At 39.4% G+C, this 27,268-nt stretch overlaps 1 protein-coding gene across 1 annotated transcript; it reads left to right on the top strand.

The window, feature by feature from the left end:
* Nucleotides 1-409: 409 nt before the first annotated feature.
* DCAF12L2 (DDB1 and CUL4 associated factor 12 like 2) lies at nt 410-3,261 on the top strand. The gene has a single exon (XM_061409858.1). The coding sequence runs from the start codon at nt 854-856 to the stop codon at nt 2,243-2,245; it is 1,392 nt and encodes a 463-aa protein (XP_061265842.1). The 5' UTR covers nt 410-853; the 3' UTR covers nt 2,246-3,261.
* Nucleotides 3,262-27,268: the final 24,007 nt, after the last annotated feature.

Below are 27,268 nucleotides of genomic sequence, written 5' to 3'. Positions count from 1 at the left end.
TGGGGTGGGGGTGTGGAATCGGTTGAACATTTTTAATAGACTTCAATAGAGTGGTCAAACAAGAGGGGCCACAGACAGCCCTAATGGGGAGGGTCCTTGCCTCTGCCAAACACCACTATCCCTGGTCAAGTTCACTAACTGCAACAAAGACGTTCCACAAATCGCACCAACTGCACATTTGTTTCAACAGATAACTTTGAGCGCTCCTTCTAGCCTCATACTTGACTGTACTTTAGCTTTCAGAACTATTTCAGTAAGGATTTTATGAAGGTTAGTTGGTTGTTGCTGTCCTGAGGGTCGTGAAACTCCCCAAGTAGGCGATCAGGGGGCTTGGGCAGGCAGTATTAGATGTATCTGCTCGGAGACCGCTAGGGAATACCAGAGCACTGGTCCTGGGTGAGTCTCCCCCGGCGGCGGCTCCATCCACCCCTCCCTCCTGCCCCTTCCGACCCCTCCTTCCTGCCCCCTTCCGACCCCTCCCTGCCCGGCGCGTGCTACCCTGCACCCCACACCCGCCCCTCCGGCGGCCTCCGCCCCCTCGCCCTCGCCCCCAGCGTCGTCCTTATCCCACACCGACTTCGCTCCCGCAGCCCTCGCCGCTGGCCGCACTTCCCGCCCTCGCCTGGATCCACGTCGCCGCCGCCCTCGCTGCCGCGCGCCGCCCCGCGCTCCGCTCGCCTGGCCGCCTCTCCTCGCCGGGCCGCCCGCCCTCGCCTCCGCCTCCGCCGCGCCCCGGGCTCGGTCGGCTCCGCGCCCCTGGCCGCCTCGGCCCCCCGCCGACCCTACCGCTGCCACGGCCAACCCGGGAGCCACGCGCCGCCGCCGCGCCGCCTCCACCCGCCCGCCGCCCGGCATGGCCCCGCAGCAAACAGGTAGCAGGAAGCGGAAAGCGCCCGCGCTCCAGGAGGCCGCCGCGGGCTCGTCGTCTCAGGTCTCCGCGGCGGTGGACGGGGACGGGCCGCTGCCGCTCAAGAAGCCCAAGCGGCCGGCGGCGCCGCGCTCGCTGGTGAACTACCTGAAGGGGCGCGAGGTGGGCGCGCGGGGCCGCGCCAGGCTCCCGGGCTTCGATGGCGAGCTGCGCGGCTTCGCGGTGCGGAAGCTCCCCGAGCTGCTACGGGAGCGCGAGCTGTCCCTGGGCACCCTCAACAAGGTGTTCGCGTCACAGTGGCTGAACGCCAGGCAGGTGGTGTGCGGTACCAAGTGCAACACGCTCTTCGTGGTGGACGTGCAGTCGGGCCAGATAACGCGCATCCCCCTTATGCGGGATCGCGGGCCTCCGCCGGCCCGCGCCCAGCCGGGCTGCGGCATCCATGCCATCCAGCTGAATCCCTCCAAGACCCTGCTGGCCACCGGGGGCGAGAACCCCAACAGCCTTGCCATCTACCAGTTGCCAACGCTGGACCCCATGTGCCTGGGCGACCGCCACGGCCACAAGGACTGGATCTTCGCCATCGCCTGGATGAGCGACACCGTGGCCGTGAGCGGCTCCCGTGACGGTACCTTGGCGCTCTGGAAGATAGACCCCGACATATTCCAGGGCAGCATTGCCTGGCACAGCGATGCAGGGCTCCCCGTGTACGCCCACATCCGTCCCCGGGATGTGGAGAACATCCCCAGGGCCAGCACCAACCCCAGTAACCGCAAGGTGCGGGCCCTGGCCTTCAGCGCCAAGAACCAGGAGCTGGGAGCCGTGTCCCTGGACGGCTACTTCCACCTGTGGAAAGCCCGGAGCACCCTGTCCAGGCTGCTGTCCATCAGGCTGCCCTACTGCCGAGAGAACGTGTGCCTGACCTACTGCGATGAGTTGTCCCTCTACGCGGTGGGCTCCCAGTCCCATGTCTCTTTCCTGGATCCGCGAGAGCGCCAGCAGAACATTCGGCCCCTGTGCTCCCGCGAGGGCGGCACGGGTGTGCGCTCCCTGAGCTTCTATGAGCACATCGTCACCGTGGGCACCGGCCACGGCTCTCTGCTCTTCTATGACGTCCGCGCGCAGAAGTTCCTGGAGGAGAGGGCCTCGGCCAGCCCGTACTCCTCTCCAGGGCATGCAGGGAGGAAGCTCAAGCTGACCTGTGGCAGAGGCTGGCTCAACCATGATGACCTGTGGGTGAACTATTTCGGTGGCATCGGCGAGTTCCCCAACGCGCTCTACACCCACTGCTACAACTGGCCGGAGATGAAGCTCTTTGTCGCTGGCGGCCCTCTCCCTTCAGGCCTCCATGGGAACTATGCAGGCCTCTGGAGCTAAGGATGGCCGCCCTGTCCTCAAAGTGCCCAGATTTACCTTCCAGTCCCCTCCCACTTTCCTCTTTCACTCTGTGTTTGTGCTTTTGACTCTGTGTGGCTTTTATCTTCCAGGGGGAAGGGGTCCAGTTTACCTCTGCTTAGTTTATTATGCAAAGAGAGAGAAGGCAAAAGTGGTCCCTGGGGCAATCAACACTTGGCTTTAAGATTTTTCTGCACCTCCTCCAACCACCATCTCTTTTGCCTCTCACATAGAATTTTGGCTAATCCTTAATTGTGTTCTCATTGAATGATTCACACATGCTTTCTCTTGGCTCACACAGTCATGGTTCCTACTATAATTCACTACTTTAGTTTAATCAATGTTTCAATAGTAACTTCAGGTCTTTTACACATTTCAGATATATTGTGTTTCTGGGAAATGTGTGCTATAAAGTGTCTTTTGGGCTGATCTGAGGAACTACCCATCATATAACAGAGCAGGTTTATAGCCCTACTCCAATTAGAAAATTCATTTCAAGTTCTAGATTGTCACCATTTGGGGTATGTTTCATTTGGATGTTGGAAACTGTGTTTGTTGTTTGTATATTGTTGGTGTATAAAATACTTTAAAATATGTTCTCTTTTAAAAGAAATCTTATAATTATGTTCATCCTATTAATCACAATTTTGATTATTTAGTAAAAAATTTAAGCATCAGTACCCCCAGGCCTTCAGTCCTCTTGTCTAAATCCGCTATATTATGGCCTGCTTACTTGGGTAGTATTTATGCTACAAATTTTAGAGCTAATCAGAACTGACCTCTATGTGGCAGGACAATCAGGGAGGTACTTTTTGCGGTGAACATTTCTTTACATTTTAGGTAACACTATCCAGGCAGCCATTTACAGAGAAAGGCTGACTGTTGTGTTCAATGTAGGTGGTGGTGACCATATTTTATTGTAAATGTGGATAAGCCTTTTATCTGGATTGAGTATGTGGTGTACTGCAGGAAAGAAAAATAAAGTATGTTCAGCATTTTGGCAATTAAGTGCTACGCTACAGTTTCTGAATGCTTAAACATATACTTTATTTTTTCTTAATTGTCCTTCTAGGAATTAAAGTCAAAATCTTCCAGAAGAGAAACAAGGTGAAATATCACCTATACACATAGTACTCTGTATGTTTGTTTTTGAAAAGCACACTTATGCTATTATCATGGGTTAAAAGATTCAGTGACATCTTGAATACCTTCAGGTCAGTTGCTCAGTCATGTCCCACTCTTTGCGACCCCATGGACTGCAGCATGCCAGTCTTAAATACTTTATCTAAATATATTTGCTACCAGTTAGGACAGTTAGGTGTCTTGTGTTTTTAAGATGATTTAACACACTGGTTTTCATTTACACAACCATACATATTGTGCTCATAACCACCTACTCACATATACTATGTACTTGGGTATGTGTATATGTTACTTCCCACATGAGGAAAAGGCATAAATATATGCAATTTTACATATGAAGATATTTCATATATTTTAAACTACATCTATCAAGACTTCCCACATTTTGTTTTAACTTAAGTAACACATGAATGTGAAAAAAGAATTATACTTTATAAAAGTGTATAGTGAAAATTTAGTCTCATACCCCAAGTTCCCTGATTTGCCTCTGGGTCAGAAGAGTACATCCTGTGTGTCTGTCCACTTAGAGCTAGTCTGTGTGTGTGTGTGTGTGTGTGTGTGTGTATGAAAGTATATATGTATGTGCGTATGCAATTTTTATACAAATGATAGCATGTGTTTTACATATCTGTGCCTTTTATAAGCAAATCTTAAAGATTTTCTCTCATACATATCTACCTAATTCATTTTAATTGTATGCTGCTGCTGCTGCTAAGTCGCTTCAGTCGTGTCTGACTCTCCGCGACCTCACGGACTGCAGCCCACCAGGCTCCTCTGCCCATGAGATTCTCCAGGCAAGAGTACTGGAGTGGGTTGCCATTGCCTTCTCCGTTTAATTGTATAGTAGTCCCTAAAATATGGTTTGGACATATTTTATTTTTTCATAACATTTTTGATGAGCATTTATATTGGTTCTGATTTTGTTACTATGAACTGTTTTACAGTGATTACTTAGGTGCATACATCTTTATGCACATGTGAAAGTATATCTGCAGGATAAATTCCTAGAAGTGGAATTGCTGGGTCAATTTTATACTTAATAGCCATTGCCAATTTACCCTCCAAAAGGGTCCTACCAACTTAATTGCTCATAAGTAATGTATACACGCCTGATTCACCGCACTCTTGCCAACAGTGTGTCATCAAATTCTGTACTCCTTGCCAATCAGATATCCACTTAATCTTGATCCTTTGTTTCTAAGCCACTGTGGCCGAGTTAATTAGATTTGTGGTCAGAGTACCAAGTAGGTTCTGAAATAAAGATCAAGAATATGAGGAATGAGGGCAAACAATAAAAATATTGTCAAACCAAAGGCAGAGAACACCTGCAGTTCAGGTTCACGTATCTGCAAATGGATTACAGAAGACTACATTTCTTAAATGCTCAGCGGGACCTAGTAGGGTTTCCTGGTTTATTGTACCCTGGCTTCACTTGGATTCAGTGCATCACATGTTACTGAAGAAAATCCAAGGAGATGATGAGAGCCTGCACTAGGATATTTGAGGTAAGTGTGGAGAGGGAGGGAGGTATTGGAAAAAATGAGGGGAAAATTAAGTGAACAAGCAGTATTTGGTATTTCTCTTGAAGGGTAAATAAAACCAGAGAATTTAGGTGGGCTGTAAGACTCTGGGATTGAATGTCAGTGAATAGTGGCAATAGATGAATATAGAAAATAGAGCCACAGAGGATATGTGTGGAGGGTGATTAACTCAACTGGGGACATGTGGAATTTGCAGTGCGTTTGTGGCACCTTGAGAACATACCCAGTAAAGAACTGGTTACATATTCCAGAATGAGATTTCTCACTGCTGGAAAGGTGAGTGATAATGAAATGCTGGGAAACTCTCCCTTTTAGGGGCAAGCAGAATAGAAAAGCCTTTAAAGGGGTGGGTAGGGCAGAATATAAAATAGAAGAGGCTTATTTTACCCACATGCAAGGATGTCATCAGCATGAGACAACACATATTTCTAATTATTTTATAATCATTTGTAGTATCCACCTCAGTCAAAAAGGGCAGTTTTATCTCTGAGATAACATCCCTAAATATTTGCCCCAGGATCTCACATTGGTCCACTAATGAAGCTTTATCCTTGGTCAACTGCTGGTACCTTCTTGGAGAATGAAAAGTCAGACTTTGGTCACAAAGCAGGACTTCACAATGATTGCTGTACCACTTAACCTGCTGGTCTGAGATGTCTCCAGCACTCTCAACAGCCTGCTGGCACTGGCAGGCTGGCAGATATGCCAAAGCCCTGGCAGCCTCACAGGTGGAGTATAACCAGCTGCTAGTAGCCTGTGTTTGAGTTCCTGCCTCAGTGCCACAGGTGCAGGGCTCTGCCACTTTTCCAAGGCTACCAAAGGACACGGGGTATCCAGCGGAGGATGCTCATTTCCTTGGAATTACAATCACAAAAGCACACATACAGAGAATTTAGAGTGAAGAAGAAGAAACAACCACAGGCACAGATTTATTTATAAGGTGTGCATGCATGCTCAGTTGCTCAGTCGAGTCCGACTCTTTGCCACCCCAAGGGCTGTAGCCAGGTAACTGTAAAATCTGAGTGAAGAAATTACTGGAAGATACAAATAACTAAACTTTTTCCAAGAATAGATAAGAACAGACCGTTAACTCTAGAAAACTGTGAATGCTACTTTGTTTACGTACTTGCTTTCCTCTAAGAAAATCACACATATAAACATATAATTATACACATGTGATAGGCATGCTAACCCTGATGATCTCACAAAGAAATTATTTCCCATTGTGAAGGAATATTTCATTTTGAGCCACTTCAGAACCCAAAGAGAAAAGTTTCCTTTCTCTATAGGAGGGCAGCATAATATTGATTTAAAAACTTTACTAAAATTGCACAAAATGAGACTAGTTTTACATATATAGATAAATAAATGCAATGTGTTTTTCAAATATAGTGAATTTAACCCATCAGTGTATTAAAGGGAAACCATACCATGCAAAGTGAAGCTAATTCTTTTTTTTTTTTTTTTTTACTTTACAATATTGTATTGGTTTTGCCATACAGCATCATGAATCCACCACGGGTGTACACGTGTTCCCCATCCTGAACCCCGCCTCCACCTCCCTCTCTGTACCATCCCTCTGGGTCATTCCAGTGCACCAGCCCCAAGCATCCTGTATTCTTGAATGCAAAGAGTGTTGCACTATTGAGAAGTCTATTATTTCAATGTATCATGTTAACACATCAAATAAGACACATGATCATGTTAATAAATTATAATAAATAATTTAATAAAACCCTACTACAATTCTGATAAAGTCCTTAATAAAGTATGAAGAAATATAGTTTTCATATGGAGAGTGTGTTCATGTGCTGTGTTTCAAACCTGAACCACAGTCCTCTTTAATGGTACAACATTGACTAGAATTAAATAGAACAATAAAATTCCTCACAGAGGAATTCCTATGAAAGTAAGAAACAAAACAAGGATTCTAAAAGTCACCACCAGTATTATAAAAATTCTAGATGTGGCAGCTTTTAAAGATAGGAAAATGAAAGATAAATATTGGAAGAGGAAGAAGTTATAATTACTTACAGATGATATGACTAAAAAAAATTAGAAATCCAAAAGAACATTGATAGCAAGAGTGATTTTTGAAATGGCAAGCATGCTTGGAGGACTGTCCATGGATATGCTTGGCTAGTTAGATTGTTCTCCAAATGATGGGATACTAGAGAGCTGTTAAAATTCTGGAGTTGATTATTTACTGACATGGAGAAGTAGCTTTGATAATGTTAGATGAAATAAATAAATTGCAAGCCAGAGGCATACTATAATCCCATCTTTGTTTAAAATTAGGAAGGGGAAGATGAAAGGAATAAGCATACATTATATATAAGTATATATAAAAGGGTTAACTGTGTGTCTCTAAGACGTGGTATAATATGGGACTTTTTTCTTATTTTATATATTTATGTAATGTTTGAACAGTTTGTACTGACATTGATTTCTTTAGTAAACATAAGGGAAGAAAAACAATGACATATTTTAAAAGGCCTGGTTGGGGAAGAGAGGAAACGAAGAAAGCAATGATCAATGGTGCTCAGTACAAGAAGAAGCTAAAGATGAGACAAATCCATTTTCATGGACTATGGGAGTCCACGGAGACCTTTTGCCAGAAGAGTTGCAATAGCAATCAACTGAGTGTTCTCCAAGAAGGATAAAGGTTTCAGTATGTCTCACAATTGACCATGGGATCTTTGGTCCCATTAACACCTGACATACTGTGGTTTTCTATTTATTTTGTCTCATCTCCTCAAACCAGTTGATTTAGAACAAGTAGTGTGAGAGTTGCATAGGTACTAGCTCACAGTGTCTGCAGAAGAGTGATGTGAACATTCTTGATTCAGATGCGAAGACGACATGACCTAGCACTTACCAATTTCAAGAATCTGTGTTGTACTTTAGCCTTTCCTGGTTGAAGTTTTAATATGTTATAATAATAATTGCAATTATATGGACTATATATACATATATGTGTGTGTGTATATATATATATATATATATATATATATATATATATATGTATAATTCATAGCCAGAGGCTAATTTGAAGAACCTGTAACACTAGAGACTTTCAAGATTTTGGATACTCACTTTTCTTTTCAAAATATCTCTGCTTATTTTATGACTGTAATTTTACTTTGAGTCTTCACACCTAAACGTCCATTAATCTTCTCTATTCATGTTTCCAACTACAATTATAGATGAGAGGTGAATTTTAGCTTTGAAACAGACCAAGGTGTATTCTCAGTAATTGCTGTAACACTTAAATCCATTCCCATCTCTGATAACTTTAACTGATAATAAGGCCAGTCCAAGGAAATGGCAACCCACTCCAGTATTCTTGCCTGGAAAATCCCATGAACAGAGGAGCATGGTAGGCTACAGTCCATGGGGTCTCCAAGAGTCGAACATGACTGAGCGACTTCACTTCATATTAATCTGTGCTGTGCTGTTACTTCAGTCATGTCTGACTCTTTGTGACCCTATTGGACTGTAGCCTACCAGGTTCATTTGTTCATGGGATTCTCCAGGCAAGACTACTGGAGTGGGTTGCCATGCCCTCCTCCAGGGGATCTTCCTGACCCAGGGATCAAACCTTCATCTCTTACATCTCCTGCATTGGAAGGCGGGTTCTTTACCACTAGCGCCACCTGGGAAGCCTCTACATAAATCTGACCACTAACAAAAAACGGTATTTAAGTTTTATTATTTGTAGGGAGCTAAGGCAATGGCACCCCACTCCAGTACTCTTGCCTGGAAAATCCCATGGATGGAGGAGCCTGGTAGGCTGCAGTCTATGGGTTCGCTAAGAGTCGGACACGACTGAGCGACTTCACTTTTAATTTTCACTTTCATGCATTGGAGAAGGAAATGGCAACCCACTCCAGTGTTCTTGCCTGGAGAATCCCAGGGACGGGGAGCCTGGTGGGCTGCCATCTATGGGGTCGCACAGAGTTGGACACGACTGAAGTGACTTAGCAGCAGGAGAAAAATAATCACCAAATACTTTAAAAAGGTGTATAGAGTCTATAGTCACAGATGGGGAGAAACATAATTCATAAAGTCTTCTTTTAGTCTCAATATTAGGACTTGAGCACTAGTAACATGTGGGAACATATTTGCTCTGATATCTAGACACTTTCACTTACAAAGGATTAAATATCATAAATATATAACATTGAGAATATAAAGCAAAACTGAGATATAATACATAATTTTGCTCATTTGTCTTGCTTTTCACTAGCTTTTACCCAGTAATTAGTCATGATATTGGCACACAACATAATAGCTGGTTGATATAACTATGAATAGATGAGTCGATTCATTAAGAAGCATTCAAACCAGTGATTTAGATTAATGTGGACCAAGCCACCAACTGAATGACAGTAATAATCTTTCTCACCCAGCCATCTAGCTGTTTTGAATTTGGCAACCTGAGAATATTATTCTGGAAAACCATATAAATATTCTCTGTAGAAGAAGATAAAAAATGGGCATTAAATACTTCTCTTTTAAAAGGCAGTTTCCCATAAGCAAATAAGCAGAGACATCATAGTAGGATCAGAACCTTCTGCTGAGACAGAACATTGGATAAAGACATATATTTGACCTTCAAGATCTCAATAGAATAATGATCCTTGTGTCACATCTATATACATAAGTAGTAGCTGGATCATCGAAAAAGCAAGAGAGTTCCAAAAAACATCTATTTCTGCTTTATTGATTATGCCAAAGCCTTTGACTTTGTGGATCACAATAAACTGTGGAAAATTCTGAAAGAGATGGGAATACCAGACCACCTGACCTGCCTCTTGAGAAACCTATATGCAGGTCAGGAAGCAACAGTTAGAACTGGACATGGAACAACAGACTGGTTCCAAATAGGAAAAGGAGTACGTCAAGGCTGTGTATTGTTATCCTGCTTATTTAACTTATATGCAGAGTACATCATAAGAAATGCTGGGCTGGAAGAAGCACAAGCTGGAATCAAGATTCCCGGGAGAAATATCAATAAACTCAGACATGCAGATGACACCACCCTTACGGCAGAAAGTGAAGAGCAACTAAAAGGCTTCTTGATGAAAGTGAAAGAGGAGAGTGATAAGTTGGCTTAAAGCTCAACATTCAGAAAATGAAGATCATGGCATCTGGTCCCATCACTTCATGGGAAGTAGAGGGGGAAACAGTGGAAACAGTGTCAGACTGTATTTTGGGGGGCTCCAAAATCACTGCAGATGGTGACTGCAGCCATGAAATTAAAAGACGCTTACTCCTTGGAAGGAAAACTATGACCAACCTAGATAGCATATTCAAAAGCAGAGACATTACTTTGCCAACAAAGGTCCGTCTAGTCAAGGCTATGGTTTTTCCAATAGTCATGTATGGATGTGAGAGTTGGACTGTGAAGAAAGCTGAGCGCTGAAGAATTGATGCTTTTGAACTGTGCTGTTGGAGAAGACTCTTGAGAGTCCCTTGGACTGCAAGGAGATCCAACCAGTCCATTCTAAAGGAGATCAGCCCTGGGTGTTCTTTGGAAGGAATGATGCTAAAGCTGAAGCTCCAGTACTTTGGCCACCTCATGCGAAGAGTTGACTCATTGGAAAAGACTCTGATGCTGGGAGGGATTGGGGGCAGGAGGAGAAGAGGATAACAGAGAATGAGATGGTTGGATGGCATCACCGACTCGATGGACATGAGTTTGAGTGAACTCCGGGAGTTGGTGATGGACAGGGAGGCCTGGCGTGCTGCAATTCACGGGGTTGGAAAGAGTCAGACATGACTGAGTGACTGAACTGAGCCAGTATTTCATCTTTACTTACAAAGGGATTTTATTACTATGCCTGTTTATTGGGGTCTCTATCTTTGTTTGAGTGTTCACATATATAAACACTTACATCCAGACAGAGATAAACTATCTTCAATGTGAAGAGCTCAAGATAATGTCTTATTAAAATCTTGAATCTTCTTTATTCTACTTTATAACTCTCCGTAGGTGACTCACCCAGTCACAAAATGAAAAACACAAGTCAAACTAATGGCAGAGTACTGCAGTCACCCACGGCATCTGTTATTGTATTTTTTTCCAATTTGCTGGTATGAGCTTTGAGTAATGAATGATAACTTGGAACTACCATTCTTTGAGAATATGTAAAATTTTCTAAAAATCTCAAAAACTTCTAATCTATGTACTAACCAGTTCTTCATTTTACCTCGATATTTTAAGTTGCTGCTCAGATAACAGCAATTAGTCCTGACATTGTAAATGTCAAATATCAAGGCACAATTGTACACTGTGCTTTGTGTGGTGCTTATGGGAAATCAGATTCAGGAACTGACTACATTTCAGAATCTATACTACCAATTAAGCTTATCCCTTAAGGTCACTTCTTATTAAGTAAAAGAAAGTGGTATAAATAAATATGACAATTTATTCATGTCATCATTAGAATGCACTTATCACAGAATATATGGTCAAGAATAGGTAGATGTATGTCTATACATTAAACATCATATAGGATAACACTCTTATTTTTAAGGATCAAGGTATTTTTATAATGGTCATTTTAAAAGTATTCCTTGACTTTTAATTTTTAAAATGACAAAATGTACACATAATGTAACAAAAACTCATGTTTCTGCCGTTTAGAATTAACTGACAGTAAAACCATGGATGAAGTAGAAGTCCTCCATGAACACTGTAATTTACCTTCTTGTCTCCCCAGAGATAAACACTCACCGTAACTGTTCAGTAAGTATCTGTCCAGTTAAAGTTTTATAGTTACCTATTTATATTTATTTAACAGATTCTTAAGTACTTAGTGTGTACTAGATGGTTAACACTTTCCAACTATTTTCTTATTTAATCCTCATATTTAATCCTACATTTTATGGATGATCATTTTACCAAGGAGTAATTAAATAACTTGCCCAAGGTCTTAAGAGGTAATAAGATGTTGAGTTATATCCAGAGTCAGTCTGTACATATTCATGTTTTTATCTATAATATTTAGAAAGAATTTCATTAATTTTCTGTGCCTTATAAAAGTTACATGAATTATATAATAAATTTATTCAGCAATTTGTTCTTTTTTTCACTCAACATTATGTAACATATCTTCTAATATGTATATGTATCTATTTAGTTTATTTTCACCACTGAATCATCTGTTACATGAATATACCAAAATAGATGTATTATATCACTGGATAATTGGGTTCTTCCAAAAGTGTCTGTATTTCAAACTATGTTGCAATAAACACATTTTAAAAAAATATTATGATGCACACATATGATAACTGCTCTAGATTTTTTTTTTTAAGAAGAGGACTTGTTGTTTTATAGAGTGTGTGCATTTTTAATTTGCTTCGTGCTGCCAAAACAGAACTCTTAAATGTTCTGGGGTAAAAGTAATGATCTCAAAGATGGCTGGCCCCAGGTATATATACACCTTCTCCCAGCAATACAAGAAATAATCTGAGTGATGCTGTTAAGGGACTTTGCAGATATAATTAAAATCCCAGTGGATTTTAAAATAGGGACATTATCTGGGGTGGACTTAATAATCATGTGAACTCTTTAAAGGGACTGGGCTCTTTCTGCAGAGGAAAAAAAAAACACAAGAGGTTTTTGACACAAGAGATATTCTCTGTTGCTGGCTATGAATTTGGAGAAATGATATTAATAGGATCTGTGGGTAGCTTTAGGATCTGATAATGACCGCCAGCCAACAGTCAGCCAGAAAATGGGAATTTCACTCCTTCAACCACACACACACACACACACCTGAATATTGACGACAACGTAAACACACTTAGTAGATTCTACCCCAGAGTCTCCTGACCAGACCAGAACAAACCAAAATCTTGATTTCATTCCTGTAAGAATCTAAGCAGATAACCCAGTTATGTTGTGTCTGGACTTTTAACCTACAGAGGTGTGAGGTAATACATGGATATGGTTTTAAGCTGCTCAGTTTGTGGTTATTTGTTAGGCAGCAATAGAAAACTAGCACTGGGTCACGTTTTACTCTTATAAACGGTATATAAAATTTCCTTTAGCTTCATATCTTCACCAACACTTGATATTTTTAAATACTTTAATTGTTCCAGTCTGGTGGATAAAATATGACATGTAATTGTTGTTTTAATTTGAATATCCTTGTTTACTAGCAACCACATGATTTTATAGATAATTAAAGTTAAACCAGATTGAATGTGTTTACTCTGTCATACAGCTAATTAAGAAGCAGACAAGGATTAAAAGTTTGACTTAATAAAGTGAGATATAACTCTCGTCTGAAAACCCACTAAAAAACTTTTGTCTCAGTCATTCAATAAATATAAAGAGAATGTATGTCTTACATCTGCATCCCTATACATTATCTTCCCTAGTAGCACAGATGGTAAGGAATCTGCCTGCAATGCAGGAGACTTAGGTTCGATCCCTGGGTCAGAAAGATCCCCTGGAGAATGGAATGGTAACCCACTGCAATATTCTTGCCTAGAGAATTTCATGGACAGACCATGAGGTCGTAAAGAGTCAGACATGACTGAGTGACGAACACACACACACATTATCACTGTAATATAAATATATTCTACAGCTGAAAGACAATCTGAGAAAAACATGGTTGAGATGAGGAAAGGGATAATTATGTATTTCATTGGTTTTTCATAAAATGTGTCCTATTGACTAAATTTTTACTAATAATTAGAGCTGCCATTGTCAAAACAAACATGCACTGTTCCCTTATTCTTTTTCCATTAACAATTAAATAACATAATGACAGAACCTGACAGAATAAGCATGCACTATGAATTCAATACCTTTTTACAGTAGTTACTATGTAACTGCTACCCAAGATCCTGATATGCTCTGCAAATACAAAATAGTGATAGGAAAACGTATGTAGATTACAAATTCACCTCTGAAGTAAAAGTCGCAGATTTTTATTTGGCTGTTTATTCGATATAGTAACAGCAATGCTTTGCATGTTAATTGTATTTTTCTAAAAATATTGAAAATTAAATAAAAAAATAAGAATAGCAGTCCTTAAAATAATAAGGGTAACTGTTAAAATGTTCAAATCTGTAATGAATACACTTTCTCTACCAATGAATTCTAGGTTTTAGTTAATTGAATATTAGCAGAGTTTAGAGGGAATGCCTCTATGTGGCTAAACATTAAAAAACATGTTTAAACATATGTATAATTATCCAGGCAAGGCCTAGACACAAAGCAGGGCTTAAGTCCTCCTAGACTCCTTGCTCTCCATTCCTCTAAATCATCAACCTATTCATGTCCAGTCTATGATGTCTCTTGGATTTTTCTCCTCAGGTTATCTCTTCCACTATTGGCTTAGTTCTGATCCTCATCTTCTCCAGATGGAATTTTTAAATAATTTCTTATCTTATCGCCTGCCTATGTCTTCATTCTTTACCAGTCCATATTTTAATATCAATATTTATCTTCCTAAACCCAGGTCTTCTTCTATACTGTCCAATATGGTAGCCACTAGTGAGATGTGGCTAGTAAAATTAAAATTAATTAAAAGGAAATAAAATTAAAATGTCACCATAGTTTCTACAAGGAGTAGCCAACAGCTACTACTTTGCACATTGCCAATACACACTATTTCCATTATTGCAGAAGATTTTGATAGGTAGTGAGGTTCTCAATTATTGGTTTATAATTTTACTAGGATATCAGATTCAAAATTTGAATCCACACAAAATTTGTACAAGAATGTTTATAGCAACATTATTCAAAATAGCCATTAGTTGAAAATAACCTAAATATCAATCAACCAAAAAAGAATAAACAATTCATGATATATCCATACAATGGGATACTATTCAACAATAAATTGAGAATAAAGTATAACACTTGCTACAACATGAACCTTGAAGATGCTAAGTGAAAGAAGCCAGACACAAAAGACCACATATTTTATTATTCTATTTATATGGAAGGTCCAGAATAAGAAAATCCATGGAGGTAGAATGCAGATAGTTCTGATTTTTGTAACGCTCTGTAAATATACCATAACTAAAGAACTATATAAAGTTGTGAATGTTATGATATGTGAATTGTATGTTAATAAAGATACAGTTGTTTTCTTATAAAGAAAACAAGAACAACAAAAAGAATTGAATTGTGGAGGTTTTAAACATCAGACCCTGGATCCTAACTCATTCCCACAAAATAACAATCTCTATGCAGGATATAGGAAGATAGATAGTGTTAGAAATATAATATATAATATCTCGATAATATATATCTATTTATCTATCATATATCATTTATCTCACCTATATATCTATATCTATCTATATATCTATATCTATATCTATATCTACATCTATCTATCTATCTATCTATCTATATATCTAAATGGGTTATCCTGATATTCAAACAAGGTTGAGAACTACTGCTGTTCATTATGATTCCCTCAAGGGCAGGGACCATGTCTTACTGAGCTTTTGATATTCAAAAATACTATAAATGAATCAAAATGGAATTGTAAAAAATGTTCAAATAACCCACAGGAAGGCAGTAATAGTAAAACAGTCAAACAAATGGAGAGAATAAAAGATATAAGCAAATGAATACAATGGCCTTACCATATCAATAATGATATTAAATGTATATGACCTGTGCTGTGCTTGGTTGCTCAGTTGTGTCTGACTTTTGAGACCCCATGGACTGTAGCCCACCAGGCTCCTCTGTCTATGGGGATTCTCTAGGCAAGAATACTGGAGTGGGTGGCTGTGCCCTCCTGCAGGTTGATCTTCCCAACTCAGGGATCAAACTCAGGTCTCCCACATAGCAGGCAGATTCTTCACTGTCTGAGCCACCAGAGAAGCCCAAGAATACTGGAATGGGTAGCCTATCCCTTCTCCAGAGGATCTTCCTGACCCAGTAATTGTACCAAGATCTCCTGCTTTGCAGGCAGATTCTTTACCAGCTAAGCTACTAGGGAAGCCCATATGATCTAAATATACCAACTAAAACACAGAGATTATCACATTGGATTTAAAGCCTGACCCAACTGTATTCTGTCTACAAGAAACTCTCTTCAAATATAATAATATGGGCATGTGGAATGTAAATATATATATATATTTATTTATATATCTCTATATTTATATAAATATATTTATATTAAATATTATAAATTTATTATAATTTTATATATTTATTTTATTATTATTATTATATTATTATTATATTTTTATATAATTATAATTATATATATGATTATATATATAATTATAATTATTATATATTATTATATTATTATATTATTATATTATTAAAATTTATTATAAAATTATAAATATAAATATATATTAAATAATATATATATAATTATAATTATTATATATTATTAATATTATTATATTATTAAAATTTATTATAAAATTATAAATATAAATATATATTAAATAAATATATTTATATAAATCTCTATATTTAAAACACAGAGATTACCACAATGGATTTTTAAAGCCTTACCCAACTGTATTCTGTGCACAAGAAGCTCTCTTCTGCTGTCTTGCATATAGGATCATCATTACCATCTTGCTAAATTCCATATATATGCATTAATATACTGTATTGGTGTTTTTTCTTTCTGACTTACTTCACTCTGTATAATAGGCTCCAGTTTCATCCACCTCATTAGAACTAATTCCAATGTATTCTTTTGAATAGCTGGGTAATATTCCTTTGCATGTATGTACCACAAATTTCTTATCTATTCGTCTGCCAATGGACATCTAGGTTGCTTCTATGTCCTAACTATTGTAAAGAGTGCTGCAATGAACATTGGGGTACAAGTGTCTCTTTCAATTCTGGTTTCCTCAGTGTGTACCCCTAGCAGTGGGATTGCTGGGTCATATGGCAGTTCTATTTCCAGTTTTTTAAGGAATCTCCACACTGTTCTCCATAGTGGCTTTATTAGTTTTCATTCCCACTAACAGTGTAAGAGGGTTCCCTTTTCTCCACACCCTCTCCAGCATTTATTGTTTGTAGACTTTTTTATAGCAGCCATTCTGACTGGCATGAGATGGTACCTCACTGTGGTTTTGATTTGCATTTCTCTGATAATGAGTGATGTTGAGCATCTTTTCATGTGTTTGTTAGCCATGTGTATGTCTTCTTTGGAGAAATGTCTGTTTAGTTCTTTGGCCCATTTTTTGATTGGGTAGTTTATTTTTCTGGAATTGAGCTGTATGAGCTGCTTGTATATTTTTGAGATTAATTCTTTTCCAGTTGCTTTGTTTGCTATTATTTTCTCCCATTCTGAAGGCTCTTTTCACCTTGCTTATAATTTCCTTCGTTGTGCAAAAGCTTTTAAGTTTAATTGCTGCTGCTGCTAAGTGGCTTCAGTCGTGTCTGACTCTGTGTGACCCCACAGACGGCAGCCCATCAGGCTCCCCGTCCCTGGGATTCTCCAGGCAAGAACACTGGAGTGGGTTGCCATTTCCTTCTCCAATGCATGAAAGTGAAAAGTGAAAGTGAAGTTGCTCAGTCTAATCGGACTCCCAGCGACCCATGGACTGCAGCCCACCAGGCTCCTCGGTCCATGGGATTTTCCAGGCAAGAGTACTGGAGTGGGGTGCCATTGCCTTCTCCGTAAGTTTAATTAGGTCCCATTTATTTATTTTTGCTTTTATTTCCATTACTCTGGGAGGTGGGTCATAGAGGATCCTGCTGTGATTTACATCAGAGAGTGTTTTACCTATGTTTTCCTCTAGGAATTTTATAGTTTCTGGTCTTACATTTAGATCTTTAATCCATTTTGACACAGATATAAAGAACAGACTTTTGGGCTCTGTGGGAGAAGGTGAGGGTGGGATGATTTGAGAGAATAGCATTGAAACATGTATATTATCATATGTGAAATAGATCACCAATCCAAGTCTGATGCATGAAACAGGGCACTCAAAGCCAGTGTACTGGGAAAACCCTGAGGGATGGGATGGGGAAGGAGGTGGGGGGGTTTAGGATGTGGGACACATGTATATACATGGCTGATTCATGTCAATGTATGGCCAAAACCACTACAATATTGTAAAATAATTAGCCTCCAATTAAAATAAATTAATTAATTTAAAAAAGCACATCATCAACTAATGCTGATCCATGTTGATGTTCGGCAAAATCCATCACAATATTGTAAAGTAATTATACTCTAATTTAAAAAAAATTAAAAGAATGAAAACACATGATCCAGAATGGATAAAGAAGCTGTGGTACATATATACAATGGAATATTATTCAGCTGTAAGGAATGCATTTGACTCAGCTCTAATGAGGTGGATGAATCTAGAGCCTATTATACAAAGTGAAATAAGTCAGAAAGAGAAAGACAAATATGACATGTTAAAGCATATTTATGGAATCTAGAAGGATGGTACCGATGAACCCATCTGCAGGACAGCAGTGGAGACACAGGCACAGAGAACAGACTTCTGGACTCACTGGGGAAAGAAAAGGGTGGGACAAATTGAGAGAGTAGCTCTGACACATATCCACGATCCTTTGTAAAACAGATAGCCAGTGGGAATTTGCTGCATGACTCAGGGAGCTCAGACCAGTGCTCTGCGACAACCTAGAGGGGTGGGATAGGGTGGGAGGTGGGAGGGAAGTTCAGGAAGGAGAGAATATGTGTATACCTATGACTGATTCACACTGATGTATGTCAGAAACCAACACAATATTGTAATTATCCTTCAATTAAAAATAAATAAATTTTTAAAAATCATCTATAACAAAAAAGTTCTCTTCAAATATAAAGGCATGTGGAATGTAAATACATATGTGTGTGTGTGTGATATATATATATATATATATATATATGCATGCATGCGTGCTAAGTTGCTTCATTCGTGTCTGACTCTTTTGTGATCCCATGGACTGTGGCCTGCCAGGCGCCTTTGTCCTTAGAATTTTCCAGGCAAGAATACTGGATTGGGTTGTCATTTCCTCCTCCAGGGGATCTTCATGACCCAGGGATCTAACCTGCATCTCCTGAGTCTCCTGCATTGGCAGGCAGATCCCTTACCACTGAGCCACCTGGGAAGCCCTTAAAATACGATGCTACTTATAATTTCCTCAAAAAGGTGAGATATATCAGGGCTGTTATCTCTGTCTGGACAAGTCCACAGGCTTTGCTCAGAGTCTGGGCAAGGCCATAGGCTGCCCTCTGTTGTGAGGCAGAGCTGTAGAATGAGCTCTGCAGCATCCTGGTCCTCTGCCTAAGCTTCTTGGTTGAGCAGGACTGGAGACTATGCTCAACAGTTGGCAAGGGCTGCTCATTTGCTTCCCTGTCTCAGTTAGTCACAAAATGTGCTCCACAGCTGCCACACATCTATAGCCATGGTTCCTGGTGGGGAGGACCAGAGGTTATGCTAAGCAGTTAGCTGGGGCAGTAAACTTGCTTCCCTTCCTGGGGAAGAGTATGTATAGAATGGGCTCCATTGCTACTATGGTATGTTAGCTGCAGACCCATACTAGGCAGAGCCACATGCTGAGCTCCCCAGCATTCTCTGCTTGGGGACCACCACCTGCCAGAAATGGTCTGCCAAGAAGCAGCTGTATTTTCTGCCCCTACTTTCTGTTTATCTTTTATCTTTTTTTTTTTAATCTTTTCCCTAGTGGTCCAGCTCCACAGATTACCCCAATGATCCCTGTGAGATGAAAACCAAGTGATTCTCCCAGGAAGTGTCCTGCAATGCTAGAAAAACTGAATGTTTACCCTGGGCTCTCTTCTTCTCACTGGAGAAATTGTAGGCCCAGTGTGGTGCTAAGTTAAATTTTGCCACCTTTTTCCAGGACAACTCTGCAATATGCATCACACTATGTCTCCTTCTGCATCTACAACAAGTAAGTAAAATTGCACGAAAAAGTATGCAAAAATATGTACAAATATCAGCAGTCACAAAGTGGAAAGGGCTGTTGAATTTAATATTTAACTTTGGATGTAAAGGTCTGGAACTTTGTGCTGTGCTGGTTCTAGAAATGGACTGTGTACAATTATTGGAAGAATTCTGAGTGCTATTCCAAAATAGTTTATGGGTGACTTTGCACAGTGCCTGACATGTTTTCAATATGTTCATTCCAGTGGAAATAGTCTCTACAAATTATTGATTTAAAAAAATGGTTCTAGGAGGGATAACACATAAACCTATCCATATTTAGAGTGAATGGGTTCCTCATCTAAATACAGAACACTAAAAGAAAAAAACTATTTAACTGATTCTTTTCTAAATTTCCCTGAAGATGGTATAGAAATAGAACCATTCTAGATGCACGAATATAGTCATTTCATTACATACAAGGACAGCCTTAGGGCACTTGTGCTTAATTTTAATTCTCTCTCTAGAACCCAAGTGAGAAATGGTAGCAGTTATTGATATGAAAATCAGAGAATAGGTTTCTAATAACCAGACCCTACCTGCACGTAAATGTGGATAAGGGGAGAAGCAGGAGGGACAGACCTAGGACATGGGTATTATCTGGGGTACTTGGACTGATGTGGTCAGCTCTGCCATGGGGCCCTAAGTAACAAGAGGAAATTGAGCCCCGTCATTCATTTATCTGACAAATATTCATTTAGCACACAGACTCTGGTAGGCATTAATACAATAAAGGAAATAAAACATAGTCCCTGTCTTCAAGACTATGCTAAGCAATTAGTTTTTTAAACTACATAATTGCTAAATAAAATAAATACTGAGGTAGAGGGATGGACTGTGATTTTGGGGTTGGTAGATACAAGCTATTACATTTAGAATGGATAAACAATAAGGCCCTAATGTATAGCACAGGGAAGTATATTGAATATCCTGTGATAAACCATAATGGAAAAGAATATAAAAAAAATGTATTTATGTGTATCACTGAGTCAATTTGCTGTCCAGCAGAGACTGGCACAACATTATAAATCAACTATACTTCAATAAGAAAACAATTTTAAAAAGTAAATATTAATCAGTGTGTTAAGTGATTGTATTTGTTTTCTATTGCTATGCCACAAATCATCATATATTTAACAACTAATTACATTTCCATTTCTTACTTCATGGTTCTATAAGTCGGGAGTCCAGACACAGGTTGGCAGGGATTGAACTATGTTTTGATCTGGAGCTCAATATTCTTTTCAAAAATCAGTCAGGTGGTTAGAAAAGTTAGATTCATTTGCAATTGTATGCTTGAGATCTGTTTTATTGCTGGCTTTCACCCAGGCATCACACTCAGTTACTAGAGGCCACTGTAGGGTCCTTGCAACACAGCATGGCATCTTCTATAGGCGTTCTCATACTTTTATGCTTCAGATCTTTCTCACTTCAGGAAGGGCTCAGTCCCTTTTAACAGCTCTCCTGATTAGGTCAGGCCATGCATGATAATATTCCTTTTGATGAACTCAAATTAAACTAATTCATTCCCTAATAATGGGAGTAATATGCCCATCATATTCACAAGCCCTGTCCACACTAAAGGGAAGAGTATATACACCAGAGAGTGGAAATCTTGGGGTCTATCTGAGAATTCTGCCTAGCACAGTGATATAAAATATATAGATAAATTCAATGCCCCAAACCACAGAGCAGGGGCCATCAAACACTGTTTAGGGCAGGAAGAGTAAGCATCAGGCTCACTTGCCACATTCTTCCTTGCTGTTGTCAGAACTCCTTTGCTAAATGGCTCCAGGCAATTTCTCACTGAACTGAAATATAGTTCAACAATCCATTTGTAACAAAACAAGTTGAAACTGCTTTCTCACTCTTAGCCTAGGGTAATTAGGTAAATTGTCCCAGAGGACTTGATGTTTGTGCCTTTAGGAATGAATACAAAAAATCATTATGTGAAAAAGCAGAGGAAGTACATACAGTTCAGACAGAAAGAACTATTTGTGCAAGAATATAAAGGTATAGCAAAGCATGGGATTTTCAGGGTAAATAGTTTCATGTTTCTGGAGGGTAAAGTTCAAGTAGAAAAGACAGAGTGGGAAGTACAGCCTGGGGCCAGGCTATAAAGAAATTCAGAAACTGTGTTAGTGATTTTATCCTATGGATAGGTTGACCATATAATATATCATCTAAACTGGAACATTTTTGAGATGGAAAGGTGAAACTATTAACGATAATGCCAGGACTACAGGTATAAACTGAAATTGCCCCAAGCAAACCCTACTTAAAGGCACTGACAAAACAAAGAAGGATTTTAATCTGGAGAGTAACCTTGAACAAGGGCATAGAATAGAAGGTGGTTGGAAAATCAAAGCCCTATTTTATTCAAATGTGGTTTCCCCCTTGGCCGTTCAGCTGATAATTGCACCGATTTGTTAGATGGTCCTGGCTTTTGGTAAAGATTTTCTTCTAAATTTTTCGTAATCTCAATGAGAGTCGTACTGGCTATTTTAGATTATTGCTAAATTACTTCTGGATGATGTGAAAAAGAATGTCTACCCTCCTATAACATTTAAGGCATCATGACATTGTAGTCAATTTAAAATTCAAGGGCAAGATGACGATAACTTAACACACAAACACTTGAAAAGTTTATAAAAGAATCCAAATTGGATTCTGATGGGTAGAAAAACCACACCAGGCTTCCCTGGCGGCTCGAGAGTGAAGAATCTGCCTGCACTGTGAGAGACCTGGGTTCGATCTCTGGGTTGGGAAGATCCCCTGGAGGAGGGCATGGCAACCCACTTCAGTATTCTTGCCTGGAGAATCCCCATGGACAGAGGAGCCTTGATGGCTACAGTCCATGGGATCTCAGAGTCAGACACCACTGAGCGACTAAACACACACAATAAATACAAATTAGAAACCATGCTCAATTCTGGGATGCCGTTATTTTCTGTGTCATTTTGTGAAAACATAAGCTGAATAAATAGCTCAAGTCATATGAAAACACAGCAGGAAGAATGCTATTCCTCTGAATAAATACCCTTTAATGAACTGAACTCCATCGTGGTGATAAAACTTTGGATTCAACCATGTAAAATAGGTACATGATTCTAAATTACTCTAAAGTTTTTGATCTGGATAACAAATAGAAGTTTGCTTTTCTTATCTTTCATCATCTGGGATGACATGATGTGGTTAAATATCACTTAAATTCACCATGTAAATTGGATAGAGACTATTTTATAATGTGAACCATTAACAATGGAATGAATTCTAGCTATTTTCCCTAGGGTATGGTATCTCAGTTTATGAATGTATTTGTACTTCATAAATCATTCTCAAGAGCAAAGATAAAAAATGGAAATCCATTTTCTATAGACCCCATGGGTCTTCATTTAATTTTTAATGAAATAGGGAAGATACTTTATCAATGGCAACAAAAAAATAGTTTCAACATCAGCTTTGCAAAAAGACTTATTGAAAATGTCAAAGACCTTCCAAATATAATGGACTTGTAAAGGAAGATGTGGTGTGAGAGAAGAAGAAATATAATATTTAACTCTGAAAAGTGGAGAATGACTAAAATTTAACAATATATGATAGCATCATGCAACACTCCCCATTTCAGCAGGAAACAGATAAAGAATGTTGGATATTTAAAAGATCAATTAATTTTCCAAGGATGATAGTTGTCACTGTGCCACCATATTTTCCAAGAGATTTGCTCATTATGTGAAATCTATACTTTTGGATTGTGACAATCATCAATTTGTACTTGATATGTTCGTGTCTGCTTGACTGAATTTTTTAGTTACATCTTTCAAATTGTAACAAAAATAGGAGAGAAAAATTATATCTAATTACAAATTTTGTTGACCGAGTGAATACTTTTGCCCCTAATTTTCTTTTCCACTTACACCTTTTTATATTCATATATTCACTCATTCATTTGTTCATGCATTCATTATATATATAGGGACTATTTTATGCAATAAAACAGACAAGGTACAGTGATGGATAGCAAAATATGTATCTTAATTCTAATAAGATTTACATAAGCTAATTTAATACAAAACAAAGTTTAGGTTGGGTCAAGAGAACTACATATAAAGGGAAGATTCAGGAAAGGTGTGATAGAGAAGTTGACTTTTAACAAGACAAGGCAGGTTGTAGCAGTCAAGGTTTGAAACAATGAGTTAAGAGAAAGGATAGCAGATGCAAAAAATAAGAGTCTGAAAAAAAGGGAAAGAAGATAGAAAATATCAAAACAATAAATAGTCATGTTTTCCTGGACATTTGGTAATCATTTCTAGTGTATGCAGGTCAGTGGAAGGAGAGAAGTGTGGAGGTCAGTGGAAGGAGAGAAGTGTGGAAACATGGGTTTGGCTGACATCAGGCAGTGACTTGAAAGGCAATATGAGACACAACTTGCTAAACTTGTGTATCATTTGGATTTCCCAAGTGGTGCTAGTGATCAAGAACCTGCCTGTCAATGCAGGAGACCTAAGAGAAGTATCAATAACCTCAGATATACAGATGACACCACCCTTATGGCAGAAAGTGAAGAGGAACTCAAAAGCCTCTTGATGAAAGTGAAAGAGGAGAGTGAAAACGTAGGCTTAAAGCTCAACATTCAGAAAACGAAGATCATGGCATCCGGTCCCATCACTTCATGGGAAATAGATGGGGAAACAGTGGCAGACTTTATTTTGGGGGGCTCCAAAATCACTGCAGAAGGTGATTGCCGCCATGAAATTAAAAGACGCTTACTCCTTGGAAGGAAAGTTATTACCAACCTAGTAACATATTGAAAAGCAAAGACATTACTTTGCCAACAAAGGTCCGTCTAGTCAATGGTATGGTTTTTCCAGTGGTCATGTATGGATGTGAGAGTTGGACTGTGAAGAAAGCTGAGCGCCGAAGAATTGATGCTTTTGAAGTGTGGTGTTGGAGAAGACTCTTGAGAGTCCCTTGGACTGCAAGGAGATCCAACCAGTCCATTCTAAAGGAGATCAGCCCTGGGTGTTCTTTGGAAGGAATGATGCTAAAGCTGAAACTCCAGTACTTTGGCCACCTCATGCGAAGAGTTGACTCATTGGAAAAGACTCTGATGCTGGGAGGGATTGGGGGCATTAGGAAAAGAACCACAGAGGATGAGATGGCTCGATGGCATCACCAACTCGATGGACATGAGTTTGAGTGAACTCCAGGAGTTGGTGATGGACAGGGAAGCCTGTTGTGCTGCAATTCATGGGGTGGCAAAGAGTCGGATGGACACGACTGAGCGACTGAACTGAACTGAGAGATGTAGGTTTGATCCTTGGGTTGGGAAGATCCCCTGGAGGAGGGCATGGCAGCCCACTCCAGTATTTTTGCCTAGAGAATCCTCAAGACAGAGGAGCCTGGTGGGCTACAGTCCATAGGGTTGCAAAGAGTCAGACATGACTGAGCGACTAAGCACAACTCATGCACAGAGTATCATTTAAGACTTTTTTTGTTTGTTTTCTCATGTAAATCGTATTTTAAATCAGCTGTACAGAGTCATAATTTATACATAAATGCACCCATTTTAAATCTATAATTTAAGGAATTTTGACATATATATAAAACCATATAACCACTACTAAAATCAGACAAGAAACATTCCCAACACCCTAATCTCTCCTTATGCCCCTGTGCACTTAACTTTTAACTCCATTTCCTTTGTAACTAGTAATGTTGAGCATCTATTTGTGTGCTCATTAATCACTTATACATCTTCATTTGTGTCATGATATTCAAATTTCTGCCATTTTTATTGGGTTATTTATATTTTCATTTTCCATTTGTAGGCATCCTTTACATGGTCTAAGTCCTTGGTTAGATACATGTTCTATAAATATTTTCTCCCAGTAAATATTTTGTCTTTTAACTTTACTTTCAAAGAGCAGAATTTTTTTTCTTTTATTCAAGTTCAATTTATCGTTTTAGGGTTTTTTTTGTTAGTTTTTTAGTAATTCCTGCCTTTGGGGCCCTATATAACAAATCACTGGCTACTTAAATTCTAATTGGCTACTTCTACTTCTAATCACAAGCTACTCCAGTACTCTTGCCTGGAGAATTCCATGGACAGAGGTAGCCTGGTGGGCTACAGTCTGTGAGGTCGCAAAGATTTGGACATCCCTGAGTGACTAACACATGCACTTGTAATTTAGGGAAATATGCTATTTTTTTCCATAAATATTGTAGTTTTGTCTTTCATCTTTAGGCTTCTGAATAATTTCATTTTTTTTTAATTTATGGCATGAGGTTCAATTTGAGGTTTATACTTTTTTTTTTTTTTTTTTACATAAGGATACCAGTTGTTTTATCACCACTTGTTGAAAATACTGTTGTTTCCTATTGCTGCTGTAACAAATTTCCACAAACTTAGGAGCTTGAAGCCAAGCACATTTATTATCTTACTGTCTGTAGTTCAGAAACATGACATGGATCTCACCAGGCCAAAATCAAGGGGTTCTCAGGGCTGTGTTCCTTTCTGGAGGCACTCAGGGAGAATCCATTTCCTTGCTCTTTCAGGCTATTGGTAGGACCCAGTTTCTTATGGTTGCAGGAATGGGGTCCGTTCCCTTGTTGGCTGTCGTCTGAGGGGTGGTACTAACTTCAGGAGGCCACCTCCAATTCCTGTGTCCTCTTTCTATATTCAATGCCAGCAATTGTTAGTCAAGTAAATTAAAAGACACTTACTTCTTGGAAGGAAAGTTATGACCAAACTAGACAGCATATTGAAAAGCAGAGACATTACTTTGTCAGTAAAGGTCCGTCTAGTCAAGGCTATGGTTTCTGAGCGCCGAAGAATTGATGCTTTTGAAGTGTGGTGTTGGAGAAAACTCTTGAGAGTCCTTTGGACTGCAAGGAGATCCAACCAGTCCATCCTAAAGGAGATCAGTCCTGGGTGTTTATTGGTAGGAGTGATGTTGAAGCTAAAACTCCAATACTTTGCCCATCTGATGCAAAGAGCTGACTCATTTGAAAAGACCCTGATGCTGAGAAAGATTGAGGACAGGAGGAGAAGGGGACAACAGAGGATGAGATGGTTGGATGGCATCATCGACTCAATGGACATGGGTTTGGATGAACTCCGGGAGTTGGTGAAGGACAGGGAGGCCTGGCATGCTGTGGTTAATGGGGTCGCAAAGAGTTGGACACGACTGAGTGACTGGACTGAACTGAACTGAACTTAAGCTTTGAATGTCTCCTGTCTCTTTCACTGTCTTTTCTTTTTTTTTTTTTTTTGACAGTTTAAAAGATGATCTTTTATTCTTTTACACACCCATGTCACAAAGATTCATTTTTCTCATGACTCTGTCTTTTCTATCTGACTGATGTTTCTGCCTTCACTTTTAAGAAC

The sequence above is a fragment of the Bos javanicus genome, chromosome X, assembly GCF_032452875.1.
Source record: "Bos javanicus breed banteng chromosome X, ARS-OSU_banteng_1.0, whole genome shotgun sequence".
NCBI classification, from domain to species: domain Eukaryota; kingdom Metazoa; phylum Chordata; class Mammalia; order Artiodactyla; family Bovidae; genus Bos; species Bos javanicus.
Note: the sequence above shows the minus strand (reverse complement) of the source record. Positions and strands in the feature narration are given on the sequence as shown.

Bases quoted from the DNA above. Each gene is read 5' to 3' on its own strand.
- DCAF12L2 (XM_061409858.1), top strand. From the start codon at position 854: ATGGCCCCGCAGCAAACAGGTAGCAGGAAGCGGAAAGCGCCCGCGCTC.